Source organism: Microplitis mediator, chromosome 4, assembly GCF_029852145.1.
Source record: "Microplitis mediator isolate UGA2020A chromosome 4, iyMicMedi2.1, whole genome shotgun sequence".
NCBI lineage: Eukaryota > Metazoa > Arthropoda > Insecta > Hymenoptera > Braconidae > Microplitis > Microplitis mediator.
In genome coordinates, this window is record NC_079972.1 from 12,580,322 (window position 1) to 12,597,277 (window position 16,956).

Genomic DNA, 16,956 nt, shown 5'->3' on the forward strand with positions numbered 1-16,956 from the left:
ATTTAGCGAATTTAATTTATTGACACATTACGTCTTACGTAAACATAAGCAATTATTTGAATACTGGAAAGTTTATTGACCTCGTGAATGTAATTATTCATTTCTCAGTAAATTATTTATTTCAACGAAAACTATTGCGTTAATTTTTTTTTAAATTGTTTACTCGAAGGTGATACTTAAATTGAATTATTTAATTGCCCGTTGAAAAATATTTTTCAACGCATATTTAAAAAAAAAAAATTTCTATCGGCTCTTTTTTTTAATAATAATAATTAAGTAGTTTAAATCGTAGGTATGTGGGGTAAAGAAAAACTTTTTGATGTTGGGTCATACCAATGTACGACGTTTCGTCTATTTAATTAGACTTTATCAAGTACTGCTGCCCTGTCATGACAAAACGACGTATCTCAAAAATTATAGTTTCGAGAAAATAGCGTTTAAAGTTTTAACAGAATTTGAGTACAACTTAACAGAAAAATTAATTTCTGTTATGACAAAACGCTGTAACTCGAGATACGTTTTTTGTATCGTAAGAAACTAATGCTTATTTTGATAAATAGATGAAATTGTTATGACAAAACGCTTTAACTCGAAGAATTAAATTTCCAATGCAAAAAAGATACGTTTTTTTTCATTTCTTTTATACGCACATTTGATCAATATTATTGGCATAATTAATGAAATTAGTAAAATTTTGATGATACCCTATTATTAAGTGACACTAAATAAACCTTTTTAGCTTTGTTACGACAAAACAGCGTATCTCGAGATACGTCGTTTTGTCATAACAGGGCATACTTAGTAATTAACATCACATGTCGACTTTTTTTATTTGCAGTACCCTCAACAATCATTGTTAGCATCAATATAGTAGCCATTATATAATAAATTATTAATAAATAAATGTAAATATATAGAAATGTTACTTTTAATAAATGTAAATAGAATATTGTAATAAATGAATGTTTTTTTTTTTAGCATTGCACATTATTGGTCTTCAGGTCATACTTTGTTTATTTATTTATTTATTTATTTCGAATAGAGTGAACGCTGATCGGCTATGTACATAAAAAGTTTTTAATACAAGATTAAATGATTGAATCATTAGAGATCATTTTTATGCATGTACTTAATAACTACAAAGAAAATTATTGCACAAATTAATACGGATTAATAGAGTAGTAACAAGTTTTTTACATTAGATGTAAAGGAGGAGAGTGAACCACCAAAGTAATCTAACTCAGTACAATGATTATTAACTAGATTCGCAATCCTGTTTATTGGTCCATAACATACGTAGATTTTTGTTGTCTTTATTGAATACAGCAGCCTTCGAGATCTTAGATCTGGTCTTGAGCTTTAGTCCACATACCTACGATTTAAACTACTTAATTTATTATAAATATGGACACACCGAACAACGTTTAATAATAATATTTATGACAATGGCATGGCATCAGTTGCCTAGATTGTTTTTACTGAGTGTATCAAATGCCTACAATATTTTTTCGTACATTATAAATGTTTATTGTTCAGTTGCCTACTAAAATTTATTTCCTACGGTTCTATTGCCTACATAAATATAAAATATTTACTTTAATTGCATACAATTATTGCACTGTTCTATTGCCTACTTAAAAATATTTCATGATGTTCAATTGATTACTATTTAATTGTGTACCCAAATCAAATAAATATCTGATTAATGTAGATAAGCTTCTGATTTATTTGCTGAGACAATCTTGTACTTGAGGAGAAATGATCAACGTTCAAGACCGATCACTTGAGAAAAAAGACACAGCTGATCTGAAAAATATCAGAATCACGGTAGTCTTGACAATAGTAACTGGAAAACTTGGCAGAGTTTTCTATTAGAAATTAGTGACCTGATCAGGTCATTCCCTGCATCGACTATGAGATTAAACCCAGTGTCTTATTATGGACCGGCGAGTTATACTATTGTGAAGACTACCGTAGTTCTGATATTTTCCAGACCGACCGCGTTTTTTTTCTCAAGTGATCGGTCTTGACCATTGATCATTTCTCCTCAACAAGTACAAGATTTTCTCAGCAAATAAATCAGAAGCTTATCTACATTAATCAGATATTTCTTTGATTTGGGTTCACAATTAAATAGTAATCAATTGCACATCATGAAATATATGCGATAATTATTATTTGAATTAATTATAAAATGCGCGGTTAATTTAAAATAATAATAGAATTGGTTACTATTTGAAATAATGGGACAAGTGACTAGGAAATGGGACACTGATATAAATAATATAAAAATATATGTAGATAATAAATAATTTATTATTAACTTGTGTAACATATTTATTATTTATAATTATAATTATAAGTTTAAAAATAAAAGCATTATTTATCTAAAGAAATAAAGATGAAATTTTTAAATCGTCTTTTAATGTTTCAATACTAATTATAAATTATATAAATTATTTAAGTGTAATATTGAAACACTAATAACTTAACAATTTAAAATACGACGTAACTATTAAATAATTTAATTTTTTTACAATTCAGTGTCAAACTTAATAATTAAAATTTAAATGGCAGTTATGATAATAAGTCTCATTTTAAAACAAAGAAAGCTTCTAATTGTCAAAAAAAAGCCGACAGAAATTATATTACATATTTAGTTTTTAATTAATTAAATAAACAATTACTGATATTGTTACCTAATATATATATTTAATATCTCTAATGTAGAGACATCTTAATTAATCAATGCGTTGTAGCATTTTTTATAATTAACATTAACATTCATACAATATTTATACACAATTGTTAAACATATATTTATATATATATACTATATATATATATTTATGGTGTTAAATTTGACGCGTGGGTGGCCAACGCCTTAGTTTTTAAGGCACGTGATTTCTTATCTCATAACGACATAACATTTATTAATATATCTGCGACAGTTTATATATATATATATGTATATATATATTTTTTACAAGTTAAGAACAACGGCACGATCTAGATATAATTTAATCGCAGTCACATGCTTATACTTAACTTCCTTTTCCTTTTCATTATGATAAAAAAAAAATATTTAAATTAATATATGATAATTATATTTAATATACTCATATATTTGCAACTGACTGTCTTTGATTTTAAATAAGAAATAATTTTATTATTATTTTGATTTTTTTTCTGTTAATAGGCACATTTTTATTTATTTATTTGCTGTTAAATTTTACTGATAACTGAGGACAAGATTTTCGCCTTGATTTCGAATGAATGGTTCAAATCTTTGATACTACGGTGAAAATATTGGTCTTATCAGAAAAGTTTTTGAACAAAAGCTGTAGGGAATTTACTTTTCTAAAAAAAATGTCTCATCAGATTTTTTTTTACGGCCAATATTTTCACCGTAATACCAAAGTTAAGATTCATAATGAATGATTTAAATTTTTGATAATTATGAAAATCTTAATTTTGAAATTACGGCTTTCTTTTTAGTCCTAAGGAAAAATTATAGGAGACATTTTTTTTAGAAAATCAAATTTCCTACAACTTTTGCTTAAAAATTTTTTTTATACGACCAATATTTTTTACGTAATATCAAAAATTTCACATCATTATTTCTTATTGGTTGATTTTAAATTAAATCAAAAATCCTGGCCCTATTGATAAATAATGAAGACAAATTTTTTTTTTTTAAAGGACAGAAAAATAAAATTGAAGATTTTTAAATTCTGGGTGTGTATATGGTACCCAAAAATATGAAATTTTGAAAAAAAGGATTTCATTATCGCTTTTAATTAGTATTCAATTAATTAATTAATTAATTAATTATTAAATTTTTATGATCCAAAGAAACTTAAATTTTTACTTTTTTTTTCAAATCGCAAATACATAAATATTATTATGCTGATACTGACTAAAAGTATTAATTCATTTAAAATTTTAATTTACTTAAGTGATATTATTTATACATAATATATGTATACATATATTATATACCTGAGGATCGGAACGTTTTTCACTCAACGAAAATGAAATAAATTTTACTCATACGAAACATTTCCAAAATCTAGATCCAGTAGATTCTTTACTTTTTATTTTTTTTTTTTTATTTTCATTCCCGAAAAACTTTCCAATCTTCAAATACATCATATATTATCAAATAAATAAGAAATATCATTAATGCAATTCTAAGTCACGAGTTTTCAAATTTAAAATTGACAAATTTTTTAAGTAATTGCTTATGATAAATTTTCTTTGGTTGTTATCGTGAGTTTTTATCCATTTTTTTACTTAAATAAAATTAAATTCATAATAAATTAACTTGATTTATTTTTATTTGTCGTAAATGTTGTACGTTAATTTGATAAACCCAGACTTAGACTACAATTATGTACATAAAACATTAATTTATATTGATAATAATAATAGAAGTAATAATTTAACTAAAAAATTTTTACAGATTCTGGAAGATATTAATTATACAGCAAAGTTTTTTTATAAACAATTTGAAAATTGTTTATAAAAAAGTAGTCAATGTCGCAAATAAAAATTCTCTATTACGCTATTGATTAAAAAAAAAGTATTTAAAAATTTCTCTATGTAATTAAACTAATAAATTCAAAATGTATAAGGATACTCAGCGATATAATTTTTAATTGGGTTCGGTAAATGTTTAGTGTCAATTTTATTTTTGTTGATAACAATCCTGGCAAGATGTGACAGCGAAGACACATCTTTGACAACCGGATTTGTCAAAAAAATTTTGCTAAATACATGACCGCTGTAGTCGACCCAAACCTGGGTCAGTTTTTCATTTCCATACTTCGAAAAATAAATATAAAAGTCGAGTAATTTAATAGGACAGTCAAACTGCGGCATCATCAGTATCAGCGCGGGCTCCGAGTCAAGTCGAAACTTTTTGTTGTAATAGTGGACTCGGACAGACGTCGGTCCACGTTTAGTTTGAACGGAAATAGTGAAGGCATAGCGACTGTCCGAGCTGTCTCTCACCAGCCACCTTCCGATTTCCATATTTTTAAGTAAATTTTCACTCTGCTGCCAGTTCATGTTCCCGTAGTACCATCCGGAGTTACCCAGCAGCTTTTTTATTTCTCCTGTCAAAGGCTGGCCGTTTTGCAGCGCGTAAATGTCTTCATAAGTGTACGACAGTGGCATCAACCAGGACACGGGTGTCGTTGGTGTCGTTGCTGATAAGTCGTCTTGCTTATCACTGTCGTCATTGATATTTAAATTAACAACCGACTGACTGTCAGTTTGTACTAATCCTCCGCCGCTTAAATTATTTACAATATTTCTGCTAGTTCCGGCTCTTGACGTCGAATTTATTCCATTGGCTGTCGTTATTGTGTCGACATTATTTCCAAAACTTTTAGTTGCTGTTATATTTAATGTACACTGATCTACATTAGCTGGTAATTGAATTGTCGCGCTTACTTTTATTTGCACAGCACCTGGATCTTCTGTTGATAATTTACGTTGACATGTTTCTGCTTGTAAATTATTGTTGCTGTTATTATTATTATTTATATTATTATTATTATTGTTATTACTATTGTAATTATTATTATAATTATTATTATTATAATTACTATTATTATAATTACTATTATTAATGGAATTTGATTGTGATGGACAGCGACAACTAGAATGTTTTTTATTATCAAAATAATGAATATTTTCTGATGCTGGATTTATGTTATTGTGGATAAAATTGTCTGGCTTCGATTGGACAGAGGAATTACGACGTATTCCTGGTAATTCTTGACAACCACTAGGCGGATGTACTGATGGACAAAAGTCATCTTTATCAAAATTATATTGATAATTAAAATTACCAATATTATCTTGTATGTAATCATTATTTTGAAATAATAATTGATAATTATTATCTTCAGACAGTCTTTTTTGTAATAAACAACCACCGCCAGATAATTTTGGCCTGATTTCAATACGCGGTGAGTGAATAAGCGCATCAACATCTGGAGATGATTGAATTAAATAACCACCAGATTGAATATTTGGAGTTGTTATTGTAACAGTACCGCCGGTTAAATCACAAGTTGTATTTATTTTACACTCGGAATTTAATTGTTTTTGTTGAATGTTCCAGTAGTCATTTAAAAATCCGGTGGGTGTTATGTGGGCGGTACCAGATGCTTGATTTGACTGAATTATTGTCGGCCCGTGGATTATCGTCGGCGCATTTATTATGCATCCGCCGTTGGTGTAACCGCGGGGTAAAAGCGAACCATTGCCGCAGCTGTAATAATTCCCGCAGGAAGTTGATGATGATGGTGAGGGTGATGATGCGGTTGATGGATGCATTCTTGTATCTTGGCTTGATGACTCCGGATTACAACAACCCGGTGCTGGAAAGCGGTGCCGGCAGTTGGGACACATTACTGTCAGCATTTTAATGACGATGAATTTTTTATCAGCATTTCATTTGATTCTGCAATTTAAAAATTTAAAAATATATTAATTATAATTTCATAATTTTAAAGACCATAATTATTATGAAAGTTTTTTTAATGTCAAGTTGGTCGAAAGCAATCGTATTTAATTCAAAACTTTGAATTCGGACGAAACTGCACAGAAAAAAAGTTGTCTTGAGTCAAGAAAATATTTTGGAAAACAAACGTTGTAGGGAACAAGTCAAAATTTTTTTGAGTCAAGAGAATTTGTCTTGGTCAGAGGAAATTGAGGTTTTTAAATGTACCTGAAGAATGAAACGTTTTTCACGTAACGAAAATGAAAAATTTGTGTAATTTGACTGCTGAAGGGGTAGTTAGGAGTGGCCTGTAATTTCCAGCTGACATATTAGCGCGTATGCGAGACATTTCAAAAATTTTGATCCAGTAGATTTTCTACTTTTCGTTTTGTTTCTTATTTTCATCTTACGAAAAACGTTCTGATCTTCAGGTACATGTTTTTAACTCAATGACATGAACATTTGACATCTCGATGATGTCTAGTACACATAAAAAATATGATTTCCATTTTTTGTTCTCTCCCACACGTAAAATTATATACAAACTTTATGTCAAATAGCAGCTTTAATTTTACGTATACGAGAGATAAAAAATTTAACTGAATTTTTTTATATATACTGTACGTCATCGAGATGTCAAAAGTATTTAAATTTCTGAGCGGAAACTCTGGTTTTCATATCAGAGAATTTCTTGAATCAAAAATATTTACTTTCAGTCGATATTTTTTTTTTCTGTGTATATTCAAAATGAAATACTTGAGCAATTACCTTCACCTTCAGCAATTTATTCAACAAGAATAGCAGATGTAGGGTAGAAGTACCATTTGTGGCCACCGCTCCATTTTTGGACATTTAATACTTTATTTTAAATAATGAAACAGTATTAAAAAAAAATTTCATTGCAATAGTGTGATAAAAATATCTTCAAACACATGTAAAAAAAATTAATTATGTTGTTGCGTATTTTACAAATTATTTTATTCAAAATTTTTGTGGCCAAAAACTGTACTTCTACCCTATACTATTTTTGAAGAGACAATTAGTCTTGATAAAATATTTATAGAGCAGAGGTACCGTTTTTGGACACTTGGAAAATTTAAATAAAATAATTTGTAAAAGGCGCCATGACATAATTTATTTTTAAAATTTTTTCAGAGATACTTTTATCCCACTATTAAAATAGAAATTTTATTTTATACTTTTTTATCAATTAAAATAAAGTATTAAATGTCCAGTGGCCACAAATGTCACTTCTACCCTATGTAATTCTATTCATCTGTTGAATTTAATACATATTGCTTTTGACCAACTTGGCATTAAAAAAAATTTTCATATATTAATAATGTTTTATATATTTAGTTTACGATAATTATTCATAGAAAATAAAATGTTGAATTAAATGACCGTTAGACTAGTATTATTTGTCGTAAGATAAATTACTATTTTTTTATCCTAGTTATAAATATATATATATTTAAACTGACAGTTTATTAGTTAGTCTGTACGTAATAGAAGAGGGGAATGACATTGAAGACAAACATATGATATTTCTGTATGTATAACACAGTAGATATCGCGAACGACATATTAAAAATATGATAACGAGTCTATCAATAACCGTCAACAAAAAAAACTGGATTAGATACATTTGTTATCAATTTTTACTTGAAATATTTACCAGTAGTATCTAAAGTCGGCGTAGTTTCACAGAATCAAGGCATCATATTTTTATATTTTCCTGATTCTGATATTAAACTTATAAATTTATGAGTAAAAATTTTTTTTACAACTTTTTAAATCCTGTACATAAAAAAATAATATCAAGATTTATCATTTAAATTGAGTTGTCGAAAAAAAAATAATTACAATTAATTAGCATAAATTATTCAGAATACTTTTGCGCATCAATGGAATTGTAAATGTCTGATTATATAAAGTGAGATGTAAATAAATATTTAAAAATAGCTTAAAAGAGAATAGATATTTAAAAAAAAAAAAATAGCGGTGGGTAGCTACCGATCAAGGCGGAAACACAAAGTTTCTTCGAATTCGTCACGAAAGATCAAGCTACGCTTGACAGTACATAACATTATATATATATGTATATCTATATATATGTATAAGCAAGCAGTAGCTAACATAAGCCGGCATAATTCCAAGAATGACCTATTGATGAGGCGCGACGAAGGACCGCTAAAGGTCTTTTGCACGCCATCATACTAAAGCCGCTTCGTTAAATTACATTATTTTGTTTGCTTATATATATATATATTTATATATACCATCGCCGACATTTATCTTTGTATGATAGAAATATTGAAAAATAATAAATTGTCAATATTTAATCATTTTTATAATAAATGTCTATACAGAAAAAAAATCTTTTCTTGGCATGATACTGAAGTTAGCAGACGTCTAATAATTTTTGAATTTTTTTTAAAACGATAAATTATTTTAAAAAATAATATTTGAAAAATTGCGCCTATAGATTTTTTATTTTTCTACATGCGCGTATTTTTGTTTTTTTTTTGGTAATTAATTTGTTGAAAAAAAAATATATAATCCGAAAATTTTTAATTGTCTGCTAACTTTAGGATCATTTTCTTGGCGCAAGAAAAATTTTGAATTTTGAATTAAAGACAAAAAATTCCTTGGCGCGAAAAATTTTTAGCGCCAAGAAATCTCTGTTTTGTACAGAAAAAAAAATTCTTAGCGTAAGAAATATTTTGAATTTTGAATTAAAGATAAAAATTTTCTTAGAACTAGAAAAAATTTATTGAGCCGAGTAAAAATTTTCGCGCCAAAAAATTATTTTCCAAAATTTATATATGTAATTTCAAGTATATAAATTTTCATATTTTTAATTGTAATTATGTTCCGTTTTTTGGACTTAAATGTCAGCGATATTATATATATATAAATATATATTATTCTATTCCATTATAGTATTACATATATTAATATACTGTACTATTACATATATTTCTTACTGCATATGTATATGAATATATTATTTATATTTAGAATATAAACATAAATATAAATATAAATGAGTTTCAGCTACTGTCTATATCTATATGTATGTTCTTAGAATTTAATAATAATCGTTTAGCTTACATTAGTAGCCAAGTAAATTGAAGATATATAAAGAGCAAGACTGAGAGGAAAGAGAAGAGAAGAGAGGAGGGAAGAAGTAGAATGAGAAAAATAATCAGGAAATTAGTTGATGTAATCAAAAAGCCATTTTCTCGGCGGAAATGAAAAGCGTCGGTTAATCTAACAATAAATGGATTCTTGAGAAATTTATGAATGTTATATATTATGTATGTAATCATTTCAGCATAAATTTTACGCAAACAAAGAAATGAATGATAAGATTTGCTTGATAGTAGTCATTAATTATTGATAATATGTATTTCAAATTTTTTTTCTCTTTATGTTTCTTTATTTATTAAATGGCAGATACGCTTATTTATATTTCAGTGATGTATGAGTTATTTTTCTTTGTTGTAATACAAATATAAATCTTGATAATAAACTTAAATTATTATTATACTTTTGGTAACTCGTAATTACGTATTTTACTCGAGAAACTTTTGTACTCGATACTAAATTTCTTTGAATTATGAAAAATCATTGTCATCCTTGACATACTTTTGCTTAATATTTTTTTAAAATACATATATACATATATATATATACTTAAAAAAATTTTAATCATCCAATAGACCCGTCCATTAATTTAAATTGAATTACTCCATTTAAATTAAAAATTATAATTCAAATTCAAAATTCCCGCCGTTAGTAAAAAAATTTGAATTTTAAATATTTATTATTAAGTTTGCTATTGTTAATTTTTAATAAATAAATGAATAATTTATTTAAAAAATAGTTGAAATTTAATTATACGCACAAATTAATAAACTAAACAGTAAATTACGTAGATAATTTACGTTGTTGTCGGCACGTGTGTCAGAGAGTTGAGTTGATAGTATTTGTGGAGTAACGCGAAGGCAAACTTCCGCGAAATCGAGTACCACCGCGTCGTTCATACATACCTTATGTTACTCTAACATTTGCAATAGTGAGTTTGCGATTTTATACATATATTTATATATATATATATACACACAAAGTCTTGTAATGTTGCAATGCCAGAAGGCCAAGCCCCCATTTAAAAGTCTATCGTGGCCATATCGTGATGTATATAAGAGTACACATATGTGTACATATATATATATATACATACTTCAACATTACATGTATTTATATATATATATATATTTTTTTAATAAAAAGTACAAAGAGTTAAAAAAAGCATCATTGCATAAACAATATTTTGTTACACACTTGTAAATATATTTAAATATTCTCTAAATATATGAGTCTATTGTATATGTATATAAATTGTATTATTACTGCAACTATTTTGTATGAACTGGGGTATGTATGCAAATAGTTTACTTTATTACTCAATATAAAGAAAAATAAACGACTGAAATTATTGGCGGTAATTTTAAAATTTCAAATATTCAATTTTGTAAGTAAAAGTTGGGGGAAAATTTGAATTCTTTTACAACTTTTACTGCGACTGATAATAAAAATAACCGAGATAAAAATATTAATGACTTTGAAGAAGTACATTGTAAAATAGGTTTTAAGTAATAGACTTTTATTTAGAGTTCGACGAATTTGTAGATCGTTAAAAGTAACGTAGTTACTGTTTTATTACTTTTCAAAAAGTAAAAACCAAAGAAAAAGAAATTCATAGGCAATTTAACGCCACTAAATCAACAGTGACACTTTATGGTTTATGGTTTTTATTCATAACTCAAGCTCTAACTGTATATAAATTATTTTTTTTTTCGCTATTCAAGAATATATATGTGCATTTTATTTAACTTACAAGTGAAGACTTCCAGGGTACAGACAAAAGTAATTAAGATAACCGGAAATACTAATTTTTATAATTTCGGAGTAAAGAACCATAAAATGTTTTTTTCTACTTTTTCTCGGTAGTAATTAGAAAAAAAAAATTTAATTTTTGTAAATCAAGTAAATAATAAATTTATTTATTTATTTATTTTTTTTCATCGATATGGTAAAAAAAAGAAATTTTTTAGAGGAAAAATTTCTTGCGCCGATAAATTTTTTTTTCTATGTAACACAAGGCTACTTCTTGTTAAATAGTTTTTTTTGCAATTCTTTTACACTTAAAACTTAAAAGCGAATGGTTCAGTTAGTTTTAGTTGGTATTAGTAAATTTAATTCCGAGTATTACACGGTCTTGTTTCTATTCAAAGAGTAACGGTCACATTACAAATGACAAAATGACGAGTAGAGAGAAAATCAAAGAGCTTTCACTTTTAATTTTAAATTTAAATTTAAACAAATAAATCCATAGAATAAAATAAATAAAAATATTTACGCAGAAAAAAGTATTTTTTGAGGCAAAAATTCCCCTCCCCCCATTTTTTGAATTATAAATTGAAAACAAGAATTTTCTGGAGGTCTGTAGTGTAACAGTCAGATGATACTGAAGTTAGCCGACGTCTAATAATTTTTGAATTTTTTTTTAAACAGTAATTCATAAAAAAAAAATATTTGAAAAAATTGCACTTATAGTTTTTCAAATTTTCTACACGTGCATATTTTTATATGTTTTTTTATTTTTGTAATTCATTTGATGAAAAAAAAATCGGAAAATTTTCAGTTGTCAACTTCTGGATCATTACAGTCAGTAGAAATTTGAATTCCTGATAAACAGTTTAGAGTAAGGAAATGTTGATAATGACTCTATTCATTGTTCATGAGTAGTCTCGGATATAAATGCGTGTATATAACAGACATATATTAAATTGACATGTATAAACGCACATTGCACGTGCAACTTGGCGTGTAATACTTGCATTAGGCGGAAACAACTGTTTTGCAAAAGCGTCTCAAATTCTTGGAATTACACGCCAATTGTTGATAGCTAAATCAAATTATCGTTATTATTTTTTTTATTACTTTTTAATCACCTACTTTACGTTAATTCACATCAAGTAATTATTTATAGGCAACGTTAATTACACGTTTTATTTTTTTTATGTATCATTAGGGAAAAAATTATTTTAACTACATATTTTTATTTATTTATTTTTTTTTTTTTCAAGTAAATCCTGAATAGTAGAAATTAAAATTATTGTTCATTACGTCGTATATTAAATACTTTTTTATTGCAATACATGAGTGTGAATGTAGCAGCCATCAGACAAATTTAAAATTATAAATAAATAGAGTAAATAATAAAAAAAAAATATTTATAAAAAATGCACTTATTAATTTGAAAATTTTTTTAATGCGCATTTTTTTCAATTTTATTTTATTAATTATTTACTCTATTTATTAATAATTTTAAATTTTGATGCCTGCTACATTCGCTCATTGCAAAACTAATTAAAATTTTTTTAATTAACAAAAATATATTTAATATTATTGTGATTGTCAATGATGAAATAATTAAAAATACGAATGATGATTGTAGAATTATGTAATTTATTTACAATAATAATTGTAGTAATTTATGTAAATTAATTTTTATTAGTTGAACTGGTAGTTTAGTATGTAATGCTCATTGAACTTGACATATAACAATTATTACAAGTACAATGTTACATTACTTTACTATTCTTAGAACATAATTTTCTCATGAAAACTAGAATAGGTCACTCCTACTTTTCTACCTGAATATTTTCCACTACAAAAATTAAATTCTAAGCACCTGCAGCTTACGCGTGTCTCAAATTCCAAGTTTTAATTTCCCCGCCCAAAATTTTAAATTTTCAAACTAAAAAAATCAAGTATTCCATAAATAAATTTCAGTTTGACTCAAATTCCAAATTTTAAATTTCCCCGCCAAAAATTTAAAATTTTCAAACTAATAAAATCAAGTATTCCGTAAATAAATTTCAGTTTGACTCAAATTCCAAATTTTAAATTTCCCCGCCAAAAATTTTAAATTTTCAAACTAAAAAAAATCAAGGATTCCGTAAATAAATTTCAGTTTGACTTAAATTCCAAGTTTTAAATTTCCCCGCGAAAAATTTTAAATTTTCAAACTAAAAAAAATCAAGGATTCCGTAAATAAATTTCAGTTTGACTTAAATTCCAAGTTTTAAATTTCCCCGCGAAAAATTTTAAATTTTCAAACGTTTTTCGTTTGAAAAAACTAAAAAAATTCAATATTCCGTAAATAAATTTTAAATTATGAAAATTTTCATAGAATATTACCACTAGTGAAGATAAAAAATATAATACTACAATTTCCTGTAACAGAAAATGAAAATAAATACGCGGAAAAATAACAAAAGTCCAGGTTTTGTGTTACTTTTTATATTTTTTTTCGAGAAAAGGTTGAAAAGTATACCTGGACAAAGTGATATTCCAGTGAATTCTATTCGGCGATTATGTTTGTTGAGACTAAATTTACACTAGTGACTAAAGGTCGTCTTCCAGGATAAGTTTTCACTACGTCTTCCAGGAAAAAAAGTTTAAAAATAAACTAAAGATGAAAAATCGGATTATATCTCGCATTAGCATAACTAACCTCACCCAATCTAACTTTTCATACAGACGGACGTTTACGACCCCAGCTCCATGCACGTAAATACATATATATACATAAACATATACATTTATATAGATAAAAGACTAAGTACGGAGAATAAAGTTAAATAAAGCGTATAAAAGTTAAGGAGAGCTGATGTAAGTTCTGTTGAACATTAAGAGCCTCGACAGTACGGAGTAGAGTTAAGGAAAAGATTCACGACTTTGCCAGTAATATAAAGTAAAATAAAGGATGAGAAAGAGAGAGAGAGCTATTGGTTGTGTATGGTAGTGGGTAATAGTTAAGCCGATCCACCTGGACACAGACAATATTTATCGTCCAGTTTCACAGCCGTATTATGGATATGGATGGAGAAGATGTGGACTTTAAAAGTAACAACCAGAAGTAAACATAACTTGCATTAACGTATGGAATGCAGTAATGATTATTATATATATATAGTAACTTAAAGATATAGTACCGGTTGAATTTATATTTAAATTACTGTCTTCCACACGTAAATTCAAAGTTACTCCGTTCCCGGGTGCGAGATTATAAAGCGATTTGTGAGATTAAAAATGTAGCAGCTGGTGAATTATTTAAGCTGTAAAATAAATATAACTGAGATCTAAACATTTTTATAATTTGATACAAGGCAAAGACTGAGGCGATCGAGACCTAAAATGGACGAGATGATGATGTAGAGGAAGAAAAAATAGAGACCGAGTTAGAAATAAATTTTTTAGAGGCATTCACTTGGATGCAGGGTCGTTGGGCTTATGGGTAAAAATCTATGGGCTCCAGATGAGATGAGAGTGGGTAAGCATGTGTATATATGTGCATATATATGTGATATGTTTGTAAGAGTAACAGCTTGTGTGTTGGCTTACTCTGAAAAAGGACCGTTTGTTGCTGGCTACCTGCATCCGACTTCTCGGCAACAATTATCAGAACAAACGTTGTGGAAAAAAAAAAAAATACAGTGAAATAATAATAATAAGACACGAGTATACTTTGTACCTTTTTCTTTTTACTCGAATTTTTTTTTTTCAGGCAGATTGCAAGAGTGTAAAGAGAATAGTTTTTGATCCGTGTCTGGATTAATCGCGAATTGAAAACTTTTGAAACACCACATGCTTATTTTTGTTCTTTGTATACTCCAATGACTTTGTGTTTGTTGCACATATATATGTACGTATACGTATACATATACATATATAAATATATGTATGTACTGTTAAAGGAATGCGGAGAGAGCCTCTTAGCTGTTGCTTTACTCAAACGACATCGTCTTAAAACCAAACAGTACAGTATGTACATACAATATGTATGTATATATATGTATATATTGTATGTACAAGACAAAGATAGCTGTTATAATGATAAACAGAGATAGTATTATTGTTAAATATAAAAAAAGAAATTTTTAGTGGGAGAAGTTAAGAAATATTATACCGTCGTTTCATTTTCCAGGAGAGAAAGTTCATTCTTGGGATCATCATGATTTCAAATAAAACTCACGGTACGTATATTTACTCACCTATATATTTATGTATATATGTGTATATTTATATATTTATGGTTGTAGAAAATTTTAAAAACCTGGGTGATTTAAATTTTTAAATTTCTACAAACTTGAGTTTAAATAAATGATCCTGATGTTAGCAGGCAATTAAAAATTTCGAATTCAATTTTTAAAAAAATATGCGCAGGTAGAAAATTTAAAAAACTACAGGTACAATTTTTTGAGTTTTTTATAAAAGACGAAAATTATTAGACGATTAATTGCAGTATCATTTAAATAATGAGTGTCAATGTAGCAGACAGAAGACAATTTTAAAATTTCAAATGAATAAACAAATTAATTTGAATAATGGAATTGAAAAAAATTCGCGCGCTGATTTTTGAATTATTTAAGTTTTTATTCTACTTGAATTTTATTTATTTATTATAAAATTTAAAAAAACCGCCAATTGCCAACTACATTTAAAATCATATTTAAATAATATATAAATATGTATATATTTATTAATTGTTGTGATTGATGCTCGATAGCAATTGAATTTAAAATTTCAACGACGTGTCAAGTTCAATTGACATTTTAAAATATTAAATAAGAACGTGATGGAAATAATAACAAGTTTAACATTCCGTAGGAATTATTAATTAAAATACTATCGATTATTCATTTAAAAATCTTACCTAATTATTTTTTTAATTAATCCTTTAATAAAGGCACTCACACAATTTGAATTAACACTAGAAATTTTAATTCGTGTTTTAATTGTTTGTGTGCTTAATGTTTTTTCACGTAACACATTCAAATAATTATAAATTATTCGCGCCAAGTTTAAATATTAATTAGATTATTATTTTAAGTGTAATTGTAAGTAATAACGATGACAAATACAACGAAAATTTAAATACGATGTGTATCGCCCGGAGGTTGGCGGGCAACTGACGAATGCGATGTGACTTGCAGTGAATGAATTTGAAATTTCTCGTATGACCGCGCAGCTTCTACGCTTCGGAGTGGGGGCAAATTATTTTGAATTTGAAGTGGGAGTAGAATGAGAAAGACTTTGTACGTGTAGTACGGAGAATGTATAATGAAAAAAAATAATAAATAAAATAAATAAATAAAAAAAAAAGTAGAATTGATTTAATTTTGATTGTACAAGATAAATTATACATAAATTAGATTAACCAGGTGTGTATTTACTTGATTAATTAATTTTTTATAAAACTTTTTAATGTTTCATTATGATTTATGGTGTTTAATTTAATGATTAATTACTTTATCAATTATAGTATAATAGAAAATAATTATTTTATTTGAAGAATTAGA

At 26.8% G+C, this 16,956-nt stretch overlaps 1 protein-coding gene across 3 annotated transcripts in view; it reads right to left on the bottom strand.

The window, feature by feature from the left end:
- Window positions 1–2,428: 2,428 nt before the first annotated feature.
- The window catches only part of LOC130666881 (probable serine/threonine-protein kinase ndrD), a 53,450-nt gene continuing 38,922 nt past the window's right edge, over window positions 2,429–16,956 (bottom strand). For 2 of the 3 annotated variants that reach the window (XM_057468204.1, XM_057468203.1), the window contains exon 2: window positions 2,429–6,478. In XM_057468204.1, coding sequence (XP_057324187.1) covers window positions 4,624–6,438 — 1,815 coding nt within the window. In that variant the 5' untranslated portion in view covers window positions 6,439–6,478 and the 3' untranslated portion in view covers window positions 2,429–4,623. Of the gene's footprint in view, window positions 6,479–16,310; window positions 16,556–16,956 lie in introns of those variants that run through there. The other variant, XM_057468202.1, reaches the window with a different exon arrangement.